The sequence below is a fragment of the Desarmillaria tabescens genome, assembly GCF_030435595.1.
Source record: "Desarmillaria tabescens strain CCBAS 213 chromosome Unknown EV420scaffold_66, whole genome shotgun sequence".
Lineage (NCBI taxonomy): Eukaryota > Fungi > Basidiomycota > Agaricomycetes > Agaricales > Physalacriaceae > Desarmillaria > Desarmillaria tabescens.
The window spans coordinates 220010-233530 of NW_026848365.1; the positions used below are offsets into that span (position 1 = coordinate 220010).

Sequence of the window (13521 nt, forward strand, 5' to 3'; positions counted from 1 at the left end):
ATGCCGGGCTCTGCCGGAATGCAAGGGTAATCCGTTTCGGGACAATTTTGACACCAAATTGAAATCGGCATTGCCGCCGGCTGGAGTACGTCATCGGCCACTAAATTTCGTGCATTATTGCCCCTCTCTGTTCCTAACCACCATGTCCTCACCCGACAGGACGACGGAGCAGCTGCGCTCAGCCAGCAAGGGCTTTGATTTCCTCTTCTCGAATGCCATTGCTGATGCCCAAACGGAGTTCACAAACGACGATTCGCCGTTTCATTCCCTGGGCGCTGGCGTTTGCGTGTTTTTGGAGGCCGCCATGGGAATGGAGGTATGTATCAACGTGTCAGCAAGATTTTGACAAATTCATCTCTTCTCAGTCGGCAAAGATGGAAGAAGCCGCAAAGTCGCTGGCCCAGTCCGAGGCTGGATCCAGAAAGCAAATGAAGGCTGTCAAAAGCAGGACCAACGCGCGGCTACCCCCCGGAATTGAGTGGGAGATAGTGAATGTTGATTCTGTCGTTCTGTTGGGGATAACGCATGCGCTCGGGTACGTGTACCGGATTGTGTGATAATTTGGTGACTGTTGACCGGCCTGCATGCAGCGAATCGTATATGGGATATCTTCAATGCATGTAATACCGTCATCTCTCCTCTTGTTTGTGTTCTCATCATATTATAGATATTCTCTTAATAGGCAAGCAAATCCCTTCTGTCCGAAGCCAAGCCGCTAATTCTCAAGTTTTAGCGCCCATTCCAAATTTACCAAGTAGGCCCCAATTTCGATATATAATTCTAATCTCACGACTTCTTCGCAGATTATTCAAGACCGTGTTCCCCAATGGTCTAGATGGGTATCGAACGCCGGCCGCGTCACCATCCGTATCCCGAAAGCCTTCCAATCCCAGTATCCGTTCCGTCTCCACCAACGCTACTAAGACAAGTTTTTTCAGCAAATGGTCTGGCGGTTCCACACTGGCGGTGCCGCAACCTATCATTCCTGAAGGTCCCGTTGAAGAGCTTATCATCTCCGGGACGGCTTTCGGCTTTGGATTATTTAACCTCGTCTTCTCTCTGCTGCCTAAACGTATACAGTCAGTCTGCTTCTGCTTTTCACGTCACCTACTCACCCTTTTCAGGGGTGTCGTCGGTTTCTTTGGTTTCAAGCATGATCGCAAGCTCGCTTTACAAGCTCTTGCGGTCTCTGCCGCTAAAACTGACGTGCATTCTGTTTTTGCTGCCCTGGTGCTAATGACATATCACGGTGTCGTTCTCCTTCTTTCCGGCTATCAGGCAGATGAGGCGCACATTCTCAAGCAATACGGTGCAATGGTAGCCAGTGTTAGCGAACGCTATCCGGCCGGCTCGTTGTGGATATTGAACCAGGTCTGCATATTATCGAAGCCTACTTTTCCTGCTGACATGTTCTTCAAAGGCCAAAATAAAGCGTATGTCATACGATGCTCCAGGGGCTATTGCAGTTCTGAGAGATGGGTTGAAGCCTGACAGAGAGGCGTCGTTTAAGCAGGCCGATACGCTGCTTGTGTTCGAGCTGGCCTGGACGTTGCTGGCCGAGAGAAGATATGAGGAAGCCGCCATTGAATTCATACGGTTGACAGAGCTGAACAACTGGAGCCCTGCCACCTACTATTTCATTGCTACCGGTGAGATTTTTCCTGTCTGGTATTCTTGTCCTGATACCCTTTATCGTAGGTTGCTACATCACTATCGGTGACCTAGACAAGGCACAAGAATTATTCGACGCCATTCCTGGGATGATTGATAAGCGAAAGATGGGCGGAAAAGATTTGCCGATGGAGGTCTTGATCAAGAAGAAGAGTTGGTATCATCATCCTTTGGGTATCAGGACCTTGGCTCATGATTATCTACAGTCGAGTTCTACAAGGAAAAACAGAAACGACGGGGCGGAGACGAGAAGAAACTTGTGCAGTGCATGAAGATCAGTCCGGCCGAAGGTACGTTCGTTCTTAATTGAGCCTAGGCGTCTCTCTGACTGATATCTAGAGATGGCGATATGTAAGAAATTGTTGATGACCCTTCAAATGAAGCTGACATCCGTATAGTCTGGAACACACACGAGCGCATCTCGAAATCGGTCGCTAAGGCTCATATTCGAGATTGGGCATCGCTTACGCCGCGATCCAGCTTACGGAGTGCATTCATGGAAACTCTCGACTTACCTCTTCCCCCTGCCGGTGTACCACTAGACCTGGATACGCCTGATGAGCTCGCATTGCGGTCGCTGCTACTCGGCATCGTTCACCGGGTGACAGAGGACTTTCAGTCTTCCCGAGCGTTCTTCCAGGACGCGATTGGCAAGCATGGAGATATCCGCGTCAGCACCTGGATCAGTGGTCTGGCGATGTTTGAATTAGCAGTTGTTGATTTGAAAGAGAAGGAGGCGGGAGGGAAGGAAGGTGATGGATGGGAGGAAGTTCTAGAGGGTGCCGAGGCAAAGCTGGACAAAGCTATGGCTTTGGCGCCGAATTCTACAGATTTGTCGTCAAGGTTGGATAGCCGTATCTCGATGCTCAGGGAGGAAATTGGGATTAAGAGGGAGATGCTTGCAGCAAAGATAGAGCAATAGAGGGCAGGAAATCTCTTATTCATTATCTTCAAATGCGTTACGGGGTGGATAGGAAGCTTACAGGTATTATTGTTTTTGAAGGACAGCATATCACTCACACTATTGCAGCGGATGTAGACTCACGAAATAATTGCATTTTTTTCATACCACCGGAATATCGGACATACTCATTTCTCCAACTAGAAAGCATACCAACCCACTAAAGGTCGGTTTTCTACACATCAATATCTTACCGGCCGACTCGCCAGGCCATGACTCTTGTTTTTTCTACCGCAATTCCTCCGCCGGACGTTCCCATGTATTTGCCCTTATGAGGATGACAAAGTTGACGAGGTGAACCATCGTTTCTCGCACATTACACGTTAGACATGTCTCTTGGTTCGCGTATTCTGGTAAAATGGGAAACTCCCTTGTATTCCCAGGTGTCGGTTCATTCCTTATCGATCGCTAAGTCGCCTTACCTGTCGGTAACAAATCCTCAGCAGCGACCGAGCTATGTTCAGATTCACGATGGTGTCTTTCCTGTTACCAGATTTTTCTTCAACCTTGTTTCTGAATATCGAACCGAGGAGGATCCCCCGGAGGATGTAATCCGTCTCATCTATCATATTCCTCTGTGCGCCTTCTGCCAGTTTGTCTTTGTCGCACGTTTCTCTATCACTACTTTCACCAGGCCACTTGGAGGAGACAATGATTCTCACGTAGCCTGATACGCTATCGCTTTCAACAGACCACCAGTGCTTTTGATTGGTCTTTGATACAATGTTCGATCTCACAAAGGACATTCCTAATTCTGTACGTTGTTTCTTTGTTGCGCGGTCATTGTATTGACGCCACTGACGCGACTCACCATTCTTGTCCTTCTTCTTGGCCTTTACTTTGTTCGAAGACCGTTCACAGTAACTATATAATCGTCGACATTCTCCACCCTTCTGATCCTATACTGGATACCATGACCGACTCTAGTGCTATGACTGCTACAACGACTGCCACTCCAGTACTGCAACCTGGAGGAACGAGCTCCGAAACACAGGCCGCTAATACTTCCACTTTCGTGCCACCCCAACACATGTCGCCCGAGGATGCCAAGAACACCACGGACGGGGATCTTGAGGAGGAGCTAAAGATGAGAATTGCGGAGAGTCTTGAAGGTTGGTCGGTCTTTATCCGAGGAGTGTCAATTATATTGATTTCGCTCGGCGCGGTTAGCTCACCGAATCGCGTCCGAGGCCACTGTGAAGATGCTTCATAGAAACGTCGAGCGGCCGGCTAATGCTTCCGCCAATCTATCTGGTGGAAATTTAGGTGATATTTCAGGTCGACCCAATGAGCGTACCCGTCTCGGCGAATTGGAGGACGTAGGGTGTTGAATTTGTATATTCCTGTTTGGATAACGGTGTCGGACATCTAATAGAATCTAACTTCATGTGACTCAAACAGACCCGGACGTAATTCGAGGGAATAGAACGAAATCCAAGAAATTATTCCCACACAGGATGAGGAAGACGTCCTTGTGTAAGTAACGAGATATGCATAATGGCCGCAATCGCAAACTCGTTTTCGAAGTTCTTGAGCCAGTTCACTTGAATGGGCTGGTATTCCGCTTTACAGATACGTTTCTCGGGTCGAAGATGTTCTCGTTCGGGCTCTCCAAACATCGGAGACTCTGTACCTTCTATTCCGTAAAATTGTCTTCTATAGATGCGAATTCAATTATGACGGTTCTCTGTTCTCCCTAAAAACTCGGGAGTCGCCAATTCAGATGGACTGTTCATCAGCCGGATTCAATCCCAGGCACTGTTGACTCCGGGTCGTTTCTGATTGAAGACTTCTTCGACCGTCTTGTGATACAATGGCGACATGGTATTCTGAAGGCTTGGCATGAATGAACCGGTTCATGGATCCATCTTAAAGATGCAGTACGAATCTAGAAAACTGGGGTGGTATTATCCTACTAAATCTACTATCTGGATAAGCCATGGAAAGATCTGTTTTGATTATGACCGTGGTGTGTGTCCTCGGATCTACAGTAAGTCTAGTCTACCGCATGAGCTTCGCGTCAAAATGCTTAACCTCAGCGGAATGCAGCTACTACTGGGCATATGAAGAGCTGATCGGCGCAATTGCGTCCGTATTATTATCCATTCCGTCAACTCCTTCCTTAGTCCGTCGACGAGGAACAAACCGACGCGTATCGTCACTTACACGCAATCAGTCCTTTCTATCCCTAGGATTGAGTAATTCATACGTTTTCCGAATGGCTTTCTCGACATGTCGACATCTTACCCAGGCTTATCACTCTGGGCCACATGGATTGGACAATGAATTCTGATGAACGCGTGTCTGAAAATCACGGAGCAGATAATTTATCGTCATGGGAATTCTAGGTCTAACCAATGGAGGAAGAGAGGATGAGGCTCATGATTCCTTCCTTACTGAATGTCGCACGATGTCTTATCTCGAGGACACTTGAACGACGCGCCAGTTTTGACAGCTCCATATGAAGTGCATCATTGAGTTGAATTGTTCCTCTCGATGGGATTAGGAGGTGGGAGATATTTTATGCGGCTCCCTGTGTTGCCGTCTTGTTATCTCTAGCACGCTTTTAAGGATTGACCATAAAGGGGACTCGTCGAAGACTTTTTTGTCCAAAATATCATCGGACGTTCCCTTGAGGAAAAATAGAAGCATGAAGCCCTCAGAGATGGTAGTACTCCGGAAAAAAATGTTTGGGCCGTCGATGTGAAATTGATAAGAAATTGAACTCGGAGTCATTTGACGCTGGAAGATGAAATCTCTTCCATGAAGGTGGGTGGAAGCGAAACAAATAAAATTGGATGAAGGGCTACATATAGTAAGAGCAGGAGGCTGGATTGGCTCGGAAGAAAGAAACTCCGTTGTTTTCACTCTACTACCACACAGAACATTCTCTTGCATTCAAGTACTAGTAGCCGAATGTAACCACAGTATCTAGTATGTAACCGATTGGGAAAAAATGACACCATTTTTTCGTCGGGGTGAAAAAGTCGGTACTAGGTAAGCGTGCACTGCTGAATTTTCCTGTTGTCATCGTTCTATCCAGCTCCCCTGAGAATGAACAGAAGATTTTGAAATAAGGAGCATATTCGAACACGGACGGATATGCCAAAATCAGGTAATAAAAGCTATGGGCGTTATACTGTACAAAAATTCTTTTGTTCAGTAGGGAGGACACCACTACTTTTGATGGTTCCCAGCACTACTTTCGGTGCTGGTGCTTGTTCACCATCAGGGATTCCTAGGGTTAGGCTCACACAGCCACTTCCCGTTTGAGCGATACATGTGTCTCAATTTGCAACCACTTAGCGATCCGCCACTACTTCAAGTTCACAAGTATGTTTACAGATCCCGATGGACACTATCACCCAACGACAAACCCCTCGCCGCTTGCATTATCCGTGGCTGCGGGCACATCATTGTTTGCACATATTTCCAGCCCACTCGCAAAAATCTTGAAATTTTCGTTCTTACCTCTCCGCTTTCCCTCCTCTTTTGAAGCTCCATTGATTTGTGTGCGCAAATCTCGTTCCTAAGGACGTCTTTAATTAAACATCTGCTGCTTACTCACAATTGACGTTTCGCCTTGCATTTCCGCGACCACACGTCCGAGATTTTGGGTCTGGCTTTGTACTGGAAGTTGACTGGAAGCGAAATTCCGAGTTTTGTAAAGTTCTTTTCTATTTTGCTACAACATTCTTGTATAGTCATTGATTATTATATATATTCCGAGGGTGCTACTGCATTGGCATGGACTTATATTATCCATACAAGCTCAAGGCTTGGTGTGAATGTGCCATGAGCGGCAGGTTCGACGTCTCGGCAATGCCCAGATCTTTGCGGACCCAACACGGATGTTCTCAAAAAGTACTTGCGAACAGCTTGTTACAGTACAGCAATATCGTGGTTATAGTGTACAAAAATTATCTGCATACAGGTACTACAGGAGATCAGCTAAAACAGGTACCTGTTTGACACACACCTAGTTGTTTCTCCATCTCCCGGCACTTTTATGCATCCTTATAGGTGTAACTGCATTTACTAGTACTTGTCGCTGTACTGTAAGAAGCTGTTCGCAAGTACTTTTTGAGAACGTCCGTGTTGGGTCCGCAAAGATCCGGGCATATGGGCGTAATAGCGTGCAAAAAATCCGACGAATGCAAGTTAAATTTTTTCCAGTCGCAAGTTACTTTTAAGTGCACAAGTTCGCGTCCCTCCCGCAAGTTAAGTGTTTTCCTATAGTGATGTACACACCGGCGTCATTTGTTACCATAGATCTCTGAATAAGATCTGGGGGCGCGTGTTCGGATCGGGACGAGGTGGCCACTGAACCATCTGACATTATTTTATTTCGGTGCTTGACACCCGTCATTCTGCCATTGCTATAATGGCTCGAATTCCTCCAGCATTCTATTCATCTTTACCTACTTCTCCATCACTTATTCAGTGATGAATTCAGATACATTTCCTTTGGGTGTTTGATCTTTGGATTCAAAGCCGCTCAGACTCAGTCTAGACAGTACTCCCTTATAGATTTGAATGCTCGGAATTCTGCAAGACAGCGATAGATCGAACTCAGTGGGGCGCACTGAGAACGTCATTTCAGAGGGTTCAAGGGTTCACGACATGGCCTGCTGAACAGCATAGGTACCGTATTCCTTCCTAGAATGTTAGTGTTCATATCTTTCGTGACCAATTGTCGGGTATCCGGACGGCTGGACGGAGATTTGTATATTACAGCCTAGGCCTTGCTTATTCTGAAGCTATATCCAATAGCAAACTTGCGAAAAAACTACTAACTTGCGGAAGGATATAAGCGAACCTGGGGGCTTATAACCAACTTGCGAGCGGAAAAACGCGACTTGCGCCGAAGTGAATTTTTGCACGCTATTACGCCCATACGGGCATTGCCGAGACGCCGAACCGGCCGCTGATGGCACATTCACACTAAGCCTCGAGTTTGTATGAATAATATAAGTCTATGCCAATGCAGTAACACCCTCAGAATATATATAATAATCAATGAATAGACAAGAATGTTTTATAAAAATACAAAAGAACTCTACAAACCTCGGAATTTCGCTTTCAGTTGACTTGCAGTACAAAGCCAGACCCAAAATCGAGACATGGTCGCAGAATTCTACGTAGAACCTCAGTGTGAAAGGGTGATAATATATTTGGCATGTTTTTGAGAGGATATAATATTTGCCCAGATTTATGGCATGGGTATATCTATATCATTACTCCAAAGCACATTCTCCATCTTAATCACCGCTTCACAATAGACCTCAATCTCCCAATTCCCACCATCTCTCTCATAGTCAAATTCTCCCAGAAGTGCCTTCGCTAGCTCTAAATGCAGGTCCTCATTCAAATGCGTTTCCGTTCCCTCTTCCAAACCCTCTGGTGGTGGAATCAAGGAATTACCACCCAATGCGCCTTCTTCACCGTAAAAAGGGTCATTGGCAGTCTCAATATCGTCGCCTACATCCCCCATCCAGTAACCCCTCCGGATTGCTTGTTCTCGGCTCAATTCGTACATTGCAATGGGTGTGCGATGGCTGGCTGTCCTGATCTTGTGATGGTTCCATGCATCGCGGGTCCTGTTCAAAGGGCTCTGGATACGCGGTTGAAATACCAGAAATAGGCAAAGACAGTGGACAGTATTCTCCTTATCCCAAAGATTATTAGTCTCCAGGTAGTCAAAGATCTGACGAAATGTTTCCAGAGAATCCTTGCGTACATCTAGCCAGAGACGCTCAATCCGAACATTGTTTGTAGATCTGTCAATGTTTATTGTTTAGTTTGTCTGGGATCACGGGAGAAATGTCTGCCTTACCTTCCACGAAGATATGCACGATGTTCTCTCCCCCAATGCTCAATCATCACCATCTCAATGCCATTGTTTTCTGTTCCATAGTCTCCTCGAATGCGACTGGGCCAACCAAATATTGCAATAGCTCTTCTAAAGCAGTCGAGAACAGTCTCTGATCTTTTATTGGAGCAGAATTCGAGGTATATGATCAGATGGGAGTGCCCATCAACACAACCATGAACCCAAAAGCCCCAGTGCCGTAGTTTTTCATTTCCATCCTGATGCCAAAGTGCATTGGAACCTCTAACCTTGTAGACGCGACATTTGATTATTCCAGCCCACCTATGACCAATGTGTCAGCTCAGCTCATTGATCGCTTTTCAGAAAAGAGAGCGATACCTTACAAGGACACCAATAACATCCACTCGTCTGAGGCTTTCCTGAACTCTTTCATGTGGAAGATGAATACCCTTTGCTTCTAAGTGTCCAAGAATGATCACCGACCCAATAAAGGGATGTGCAAGTGATATTTCAGCCACGGTATCATCCAGCTCAGCATCACTGATTACAGTGAACTCTGCCGTTCAGATGGTATGCCAGCACGCTTCAGATGGTTGTATATTGTTCCCCGAGTGACGCCCATTGCCTTAGCAATATCGTCCCAGCTATTTCCGAGGTTATGCAACAGACAAGCCCGTTGGAGGTCAATATCGTACCGTGGTTGGCCTGGCTGCCCAGTGTGAATGCGAGGAAGGTAGGCAGATGGGGCAGGAGGTGGATGTGCGAGAAAATGCTCGAGAGGAAGCAAAAAGTTGTTCACAAGTGTGAGAAGCTCTTCGATATCTTCGATAGATGTTGCGCCATAAGGATCATGGAAAGAATGGAGGATTGTACGTATCGCAATAAGTTGGTGAACAACACGCTCCACAGCTGCTGAATCCGTATTGGGGAACGAGTCAATGATGAATTGAGCTTCAGAGGTAATATTGTGGCTCTCTGTGAAGAACTGATAGACGGGATCATGTCTTCCTCCCTCCTGGCTGTCACTCATGGCGGTTATGTAGCAAGTTTCAAGTTTGACATTGAGACTCAGAGTTACCAAGCCAATACAAAATTCGGTATCACGACACATCATGTTTTGCGATAAGACCAGCATTATATACTGTAAAACACAGTAGTACTACTTTCCGTACGCAATATGCTATTTAGGATAATATGGATAATCCTGCACAAAAGACCTAATACCCCTTGGGCCATACATAAGTACCTTCTATCCGTTCTCGCCAAAGGTTCAGTGCCGGTGTGAATACCGAACAGATTTGCTGCCATTCCTCTGACTGTGTGCCGTTTTTATCAACATGATAAACCTAGAAAGATGCAATGAAGACGTATACGGTCTGAGCACTCAGGAACATACCAGGTGAATTTTCTTCCATTGCGCGGTTGGCTGTATACCGTCCTTGAAAATATCTGTCAGTCATGGTTTGCGGTTGGGATCTGGGTGGCCGAAATCATTAAGTAATCCTGAGAGAAAATGTGGCCACTTGATGTCGGGATCCTTGTGTGTATTTGCAAGTTCTTGCGCTTCTTGAACTCGAGAGGGTGGCACCTTGGCGACACTGATAGGCGATGGTCTTGGTTTAGACAATGATCCTGGCTTCGGGGTGGTGCTCTCCGAGGACGCCTTGGGAAACGAACCAGATGACTTCTTAGATCGTCCAGAAGAAGCTGAGAAGGGTCGCTTTCCTGGATATCGTGCAGAGGGTTTTGGTTTGACAGAGCCTGGTGGACCAGCCGCCCAGTGTCTCGATGAGAATGTGTTCGTGCTGTCCTTCTTCGGCTTTCTACCTGAAATAACGGGTTAATGACAGGGCGAACTAACAAGAGAATAATATACCTAATCGTGAATACTTGTCTGAGATTGCATCGAAGTCGTCCCAGTTGTACTTGGACTGGTCTTCGCTTGAAGAGCCTGGGACATAGGTGAATGTTGGTTTTGCTATGAAAATTGTAAGAGAAAACAACGCCTCCTGGATGATAAATACTCACGGTCTGGCACTACTCTCTCTGGATGCCGAACCTGGCGCCGAAACTTGATATCTGGTCGATTTGGCTTAACTTTAGTATAGTAGTCGGATTCAAGTGAGTCGGTATTTGTCATGTCTGCAACATAGTGGCATGATGTAAGACTGCATAACAGTTAAATAGCACGTACCATCAGGACTGTCAGTTTCGTAATCATGGCCATGTTCACTAGACTTCTTCTGTCGATAATAGCCAGTCCTAAGAAGCGATATCTATTCAATTATGTACGGAAACATCTAGGAAAAAATTACTTCGAGTTTAATGTCGCACCCTTCTTCGGTGACCGTGTCTGCCTTTGAGACCTCCCTGCTCCGCTCGCTTGTCTAACCTTGTCTTTATCTTGCTTCTCCTCCGATGGTGGCTTATACGACTGAAGATTATATGCGTAAGCGCATGGTCATTTTTTATTAATGTAGATGACCATGACGCACCTTGATAGTATTTCCCGCTTTACGAGCCAGTCCCTTACACAGCTTTGCGAGAATAGCCAACAAGTCGGAGTATCCATCTGTGTCATATTCGATATCATCGAGCACCGGAACAACAACCGAGGAGTAGAAGCCATCCAGACCGTATTGACCAGTACAGATGGTATCATGGCGCATCTGCGTTGGGTCAGAAAAGCTCCCAAAGGCACTTGAAAGGAGGAACTTGACATGTTCCATCCGATGCCAGGTGACTGAAATCTGGATCGGCAGTACCAAAGGGGAAGCTATTAGATAGCTACGGATGACAATCAATATCAGTTATTTACAGAACAAGCTATAACACAGTCAAACTCACATTGGATGTCCCTGCCGCCTCACTTGGTACATCCGGTAGGCTGGAACAATCCCACGCAGCCTCGGAATCACTCGCAGGCGGAAAAAAACAGAGGTTGCTAACCAACAGGTCAGCATATAGAGGTTCCCAACACAATGATTCTGATGTGTACCGTCACGGAGTTCATATTCTGGCAACCGTTCGTCCCAGCTTTGGGATCATCAGTGGGAGCATGCTTATCACTAGGACCCGAAACATCATCATCGATGTCGCCATCAGGCTCAAATACAGAAGGAACAGGAATATCAGGCTCTCTACGTGAACGTCCGATCCAAACAAGGTTCGGATATTCGCCACTTTTCACATCGCGAGGCTGGGTGTTGTAAGCGGAACTGGGGGCAGCTGTCAGTATAGGTGTGGTCCAGTAATAGCATGGCGACGCACAATTTGAGAGTCTCGTAATCAAGTTGGTTGTTGGATACCAGGATTGTAGGCTTAAATATCGTGCGCTGACCTTTGCGTTCAGCAGAAGAATCTCCACGCAATACACACCAGCGGCCAGGACGAATAAGATCCTTGAATGCATCCTCGATCAGGCTGATCACCACAAAGCTTGTCGCCTTCTTAGGAATTTGCACCTCACGCACGAAGCGAGCAGTACGAAGTGCAATAAATCTGTAGTTGGCATATTTGTTAGTTGGGATGCAAGGATATGAATTGATGAGAACAGACGCATGCGTGCTGACACGTTCAAACTTCCCAGACCACACAACTGACGTCTCGCTGACTAGGGCAATCATAAATACTGTGGGCGAGTCGTCGTCCTGGGAGGAAGAAGCCTTCGTCTTCTTCGACTGCTTGGTGCCAGATGTCGAATCAGATTCGATAGTAGTTGCAGCCTTCTTCCGCTTCTTGGGTGGCATCGTATCTTTGCCGTTCTTGCTGATGATTGCTGAAATCTGGCTCTAAGGAAATGTCAGTTTCACAGTTAATTATTCCGGACAGTGGAGAAAAGGGAATATCCTTGCCTTTTGGGCAGGATTGAATGTCTCTCCGCCAATAGTGGGGTCGTTCATCATGGCGCGGGTCATCGCCTCATGACGTTTTTTTGCCATGGTTGAAAACGTCGAGCCGGATTGAACGCTGTCCTGAGTCGGAGTGTCGTTGGGATGGCTCCGCAAGGCTGGGTTTCCTACGGATGAGCGAGAGTTGTAGATAGCATCCTTTGTCACGTTGACATCAATCTGTGGCCTAGCGCTATTGAAAGTCGGCTGAAGTTTGATGTCAATCATAGGCGTACTCAAAATTCAGTAACACGAAATACCTCGATATTCCCCGATGTTGCATCAGAGCCAGAGACGGCGACATTGACGGGAGAGAGCTTCGGTGGTGCCTTGAGATGATCCTAGAGTCTATTGAGAAGGATCATAGTAGCAGATTAAATTATCAGCTCACCGGTACATCCTTGATATGAGATGCAGCGGGACATTTGCAGACCCCGCAAACGCTCAACACCGGGACATTGTCGAAATCTCCATCGATGGTCTCTGTGGCAACAAAGCCGAATCCGCAGTAGGAGCTCCATTTGGTGGGATCATTGCGGCAAGAGCCAAGGCGGTCGATAGCAATATGTCGCAGCATTATAGCACGCAAATCAATGGAGGAGCTTCAATAGAGGGAGGAGGGAAAACAGAGAGGTAAGAACGAAATTTTCAAGATTTTTGCGAGCGGGCTGGAAATATGTGCAAACAATGATGTGCCCGCGGCCACGGATAACGCAAGAGGGGTATGTCGTCGGGTAGTAGTGTCCATCGGGATAAGTAAAGTACTTGCGAATTTGAAGTAGTGGCGGATCGCTGAGTGGTTGCAAATTGAGAGACACATGTCGCTGATTGTTAGCAAATGGGGAAGTGGCTGTGTGAGCCTAACCCTAGGAAACCACCTGACGGTGAACAAGCGCCTGCATCGAAAGTAGTGATGGGAACCATCAAAAGAAGTGGTGTCCTCCCTACAAAACAAAAGAATTTTTGTACAGTATAACGCCCATACAGCAACAAGTACTAGTAGATGCAGGTACACCTATAAGGATGCATAAAAGTACTGGGAGATGGAGAGACAACTAGGTGTGTGTCAAATGGGTACCTGTTTTAGGTGATCTCCTGAAGTACCTGTACGCAGATAATTTTTGTACACTATAACCGCGATAAAAAGCTAAGCAAGGGGAAGAGTG

The 13521-nt window shown here is 46.6% G+C and overlaps 4 protein-coding genes across 4 annotated transcripts; 1 reads left to right on the forward strand and 3 right to left on the reverse strand.

Annotated features, from left to right (window-relative positions):
- Positions 1–120: 120 nt before the first annotated feature.
- On the forward strand, positions 121–2757 carry EV420DRAFT_1579306 (outer membrane protein Iml2/Tetratricopeptide repeat protein 39). The gene is made up of 13 exons (XM_060474588.1): positions 121–316; positions 366–535; positions 591–620; positions 668–682; positions 734–754; positions 804–1079; positions 1125–1371; positions 1421–1649; positions 1699–1824; positions 1878–1961; positions 2011–2022; positions 2070–2656; positions 2702–2757. The coding sequence occupies exons 1-12, from the start codon at positions 143–145 to the stop codon at positions 2591–2593; spliced, it is 1908 nt and encodes a 635-aa protein (XP_060324204.1). The 5' UTR covers positions 121–142; the 3' UTR covers positions 2594–2656; positions 2702–2757.
- A 5087-nt stretch (positions 2758–7844) lies between these two features.
- Positions 7845–9495, reverse strand: EV420DRAFT_1278502 (uncharacterized protein; the record flags this gene model as incomplete). Its single annotated transcript, XM_060468088.1, has 2 exons — positions 7845–8387; positions 9265–9495. The coding sequence occupies 2 exons, from the start codon at positions 9493–9495 to the stop codon at positions 7845–7847; spliced, it is 774 nt and encodes a 257-aa protein (XP_060324205.1).
- A 315-nt stretch (positions 9496–9810) lies between these two features.
- On the reverse strand, positions 9811–10730 carry EV420DRAFT_1084333 (uncharacterized protein). The gene is made up of 5 exons (XM_060465743.1): positions 10660–10730; positions 10494–10607; positions 10342–10443; positions 9862–10292; position 9811 (listed from the first exon to the last, which is right to left on the reverse strand). The coding sequence occupies exons 2-4, from the start codon at positions 10603–10605 to the stop codon at positions 9922–9924; spliced, it is 585 nt and encodes a 194-aa protein (XP_060324206.1). The 5' UTR covers positions 10606–10607; positions 10660–10730; the 3' UTR covers position 9811; positions 9862–9921.
- A 289-nt stretch (positions 10731–11019) lies between these two features.
- Positions 11020–13142, reverse strand: EV420DRAFT_1084328 (uncharacterized protein). Its single transcript, XM_060465742.1, has 8 exons — positions 12747–13142; positions 12616–12696; positions 12320–12562; positions 12024–12256; positions 11736–11966; positions 11464–11683; positions 11313–11409; positions 11020–11252 (listed from the first exon to the last, which is right to left on the reverse strand). Exons 1-7 carry the CDS (start codon positions 12930–12932, stop codon positions 11380–11382), a joined length of 1224 nt encoding a protein of 407 aa, XP_060324207.1. The 5' UTR covers positions 12933–13142; the 3' UTR covers positions 11020–11252; positions 11313–11379.
- Positions 13143–13521: the final 379 nt, after the last annotated feature.

Coding starts and splice junctions, on each gene's coding strand:
- EV420DRAFT_1084328 (XM_060465742.1), bottom strand. CDS start 12,932: ATGCTGCGACATATTGCTATCGACCGCCTTGGCTCTTGCCGCAATGAT. Junction 12,563..12,615: donor CAACATCGGGGAATATCGAG/GTATTTCGTGTT, acceptor ATCAAACTTCAG/CCGACTTTCAATAGCGCTAG. Junction 12,257..12,319: donor CATTCAATCCTGCCCAAAAG/GCAAGGATATTC, acceptor ACATTTCCTTAG/AGCCAGATTTCAGCAATCAT.
- EV420DRAFT_1084333 (XM_060465743.1), bottom strand. CDS start 10,605: ATGACAAATACCGACTCACTTGAATCCGACTACTATACTAAAGTTAAG. Junction 10,444..10,493: donor AGAGAGAGTAGTGCCAGACC/GTGAGTATTTAT, acceptor CAATTTTCATAG/CAAAACCAACATTCACCTAT. Junction 10,293..10,341: donor AGACAAGTATTCACGATTAG/GTATATTATTCT, acceptor CCGTTATTTCAG/GTAGAAAGCCGAAGAAGGAC.
- EV420DRAFT_1579306 (XM_060474588.1), top strand. CDS start 143: ATGTCCTCACCCGACAGGACGACGGAGCAGCTGCGCTCAGCCAGCAAG. Junction 1,372..1,420: donor CGTTGTGGATATTGAACCAG/GTCTGCATATTA, acceptor TGTTCTTCAAAG/GCCAAAATAAAGCGTATGTC. Junction 1,825..1,877: donor GGTCTTGATCAAGAAGAAGA/GTTGGTATCATC, acceptor GATTATCTACAG/TCGAGTTCTACAAGGAAAAA.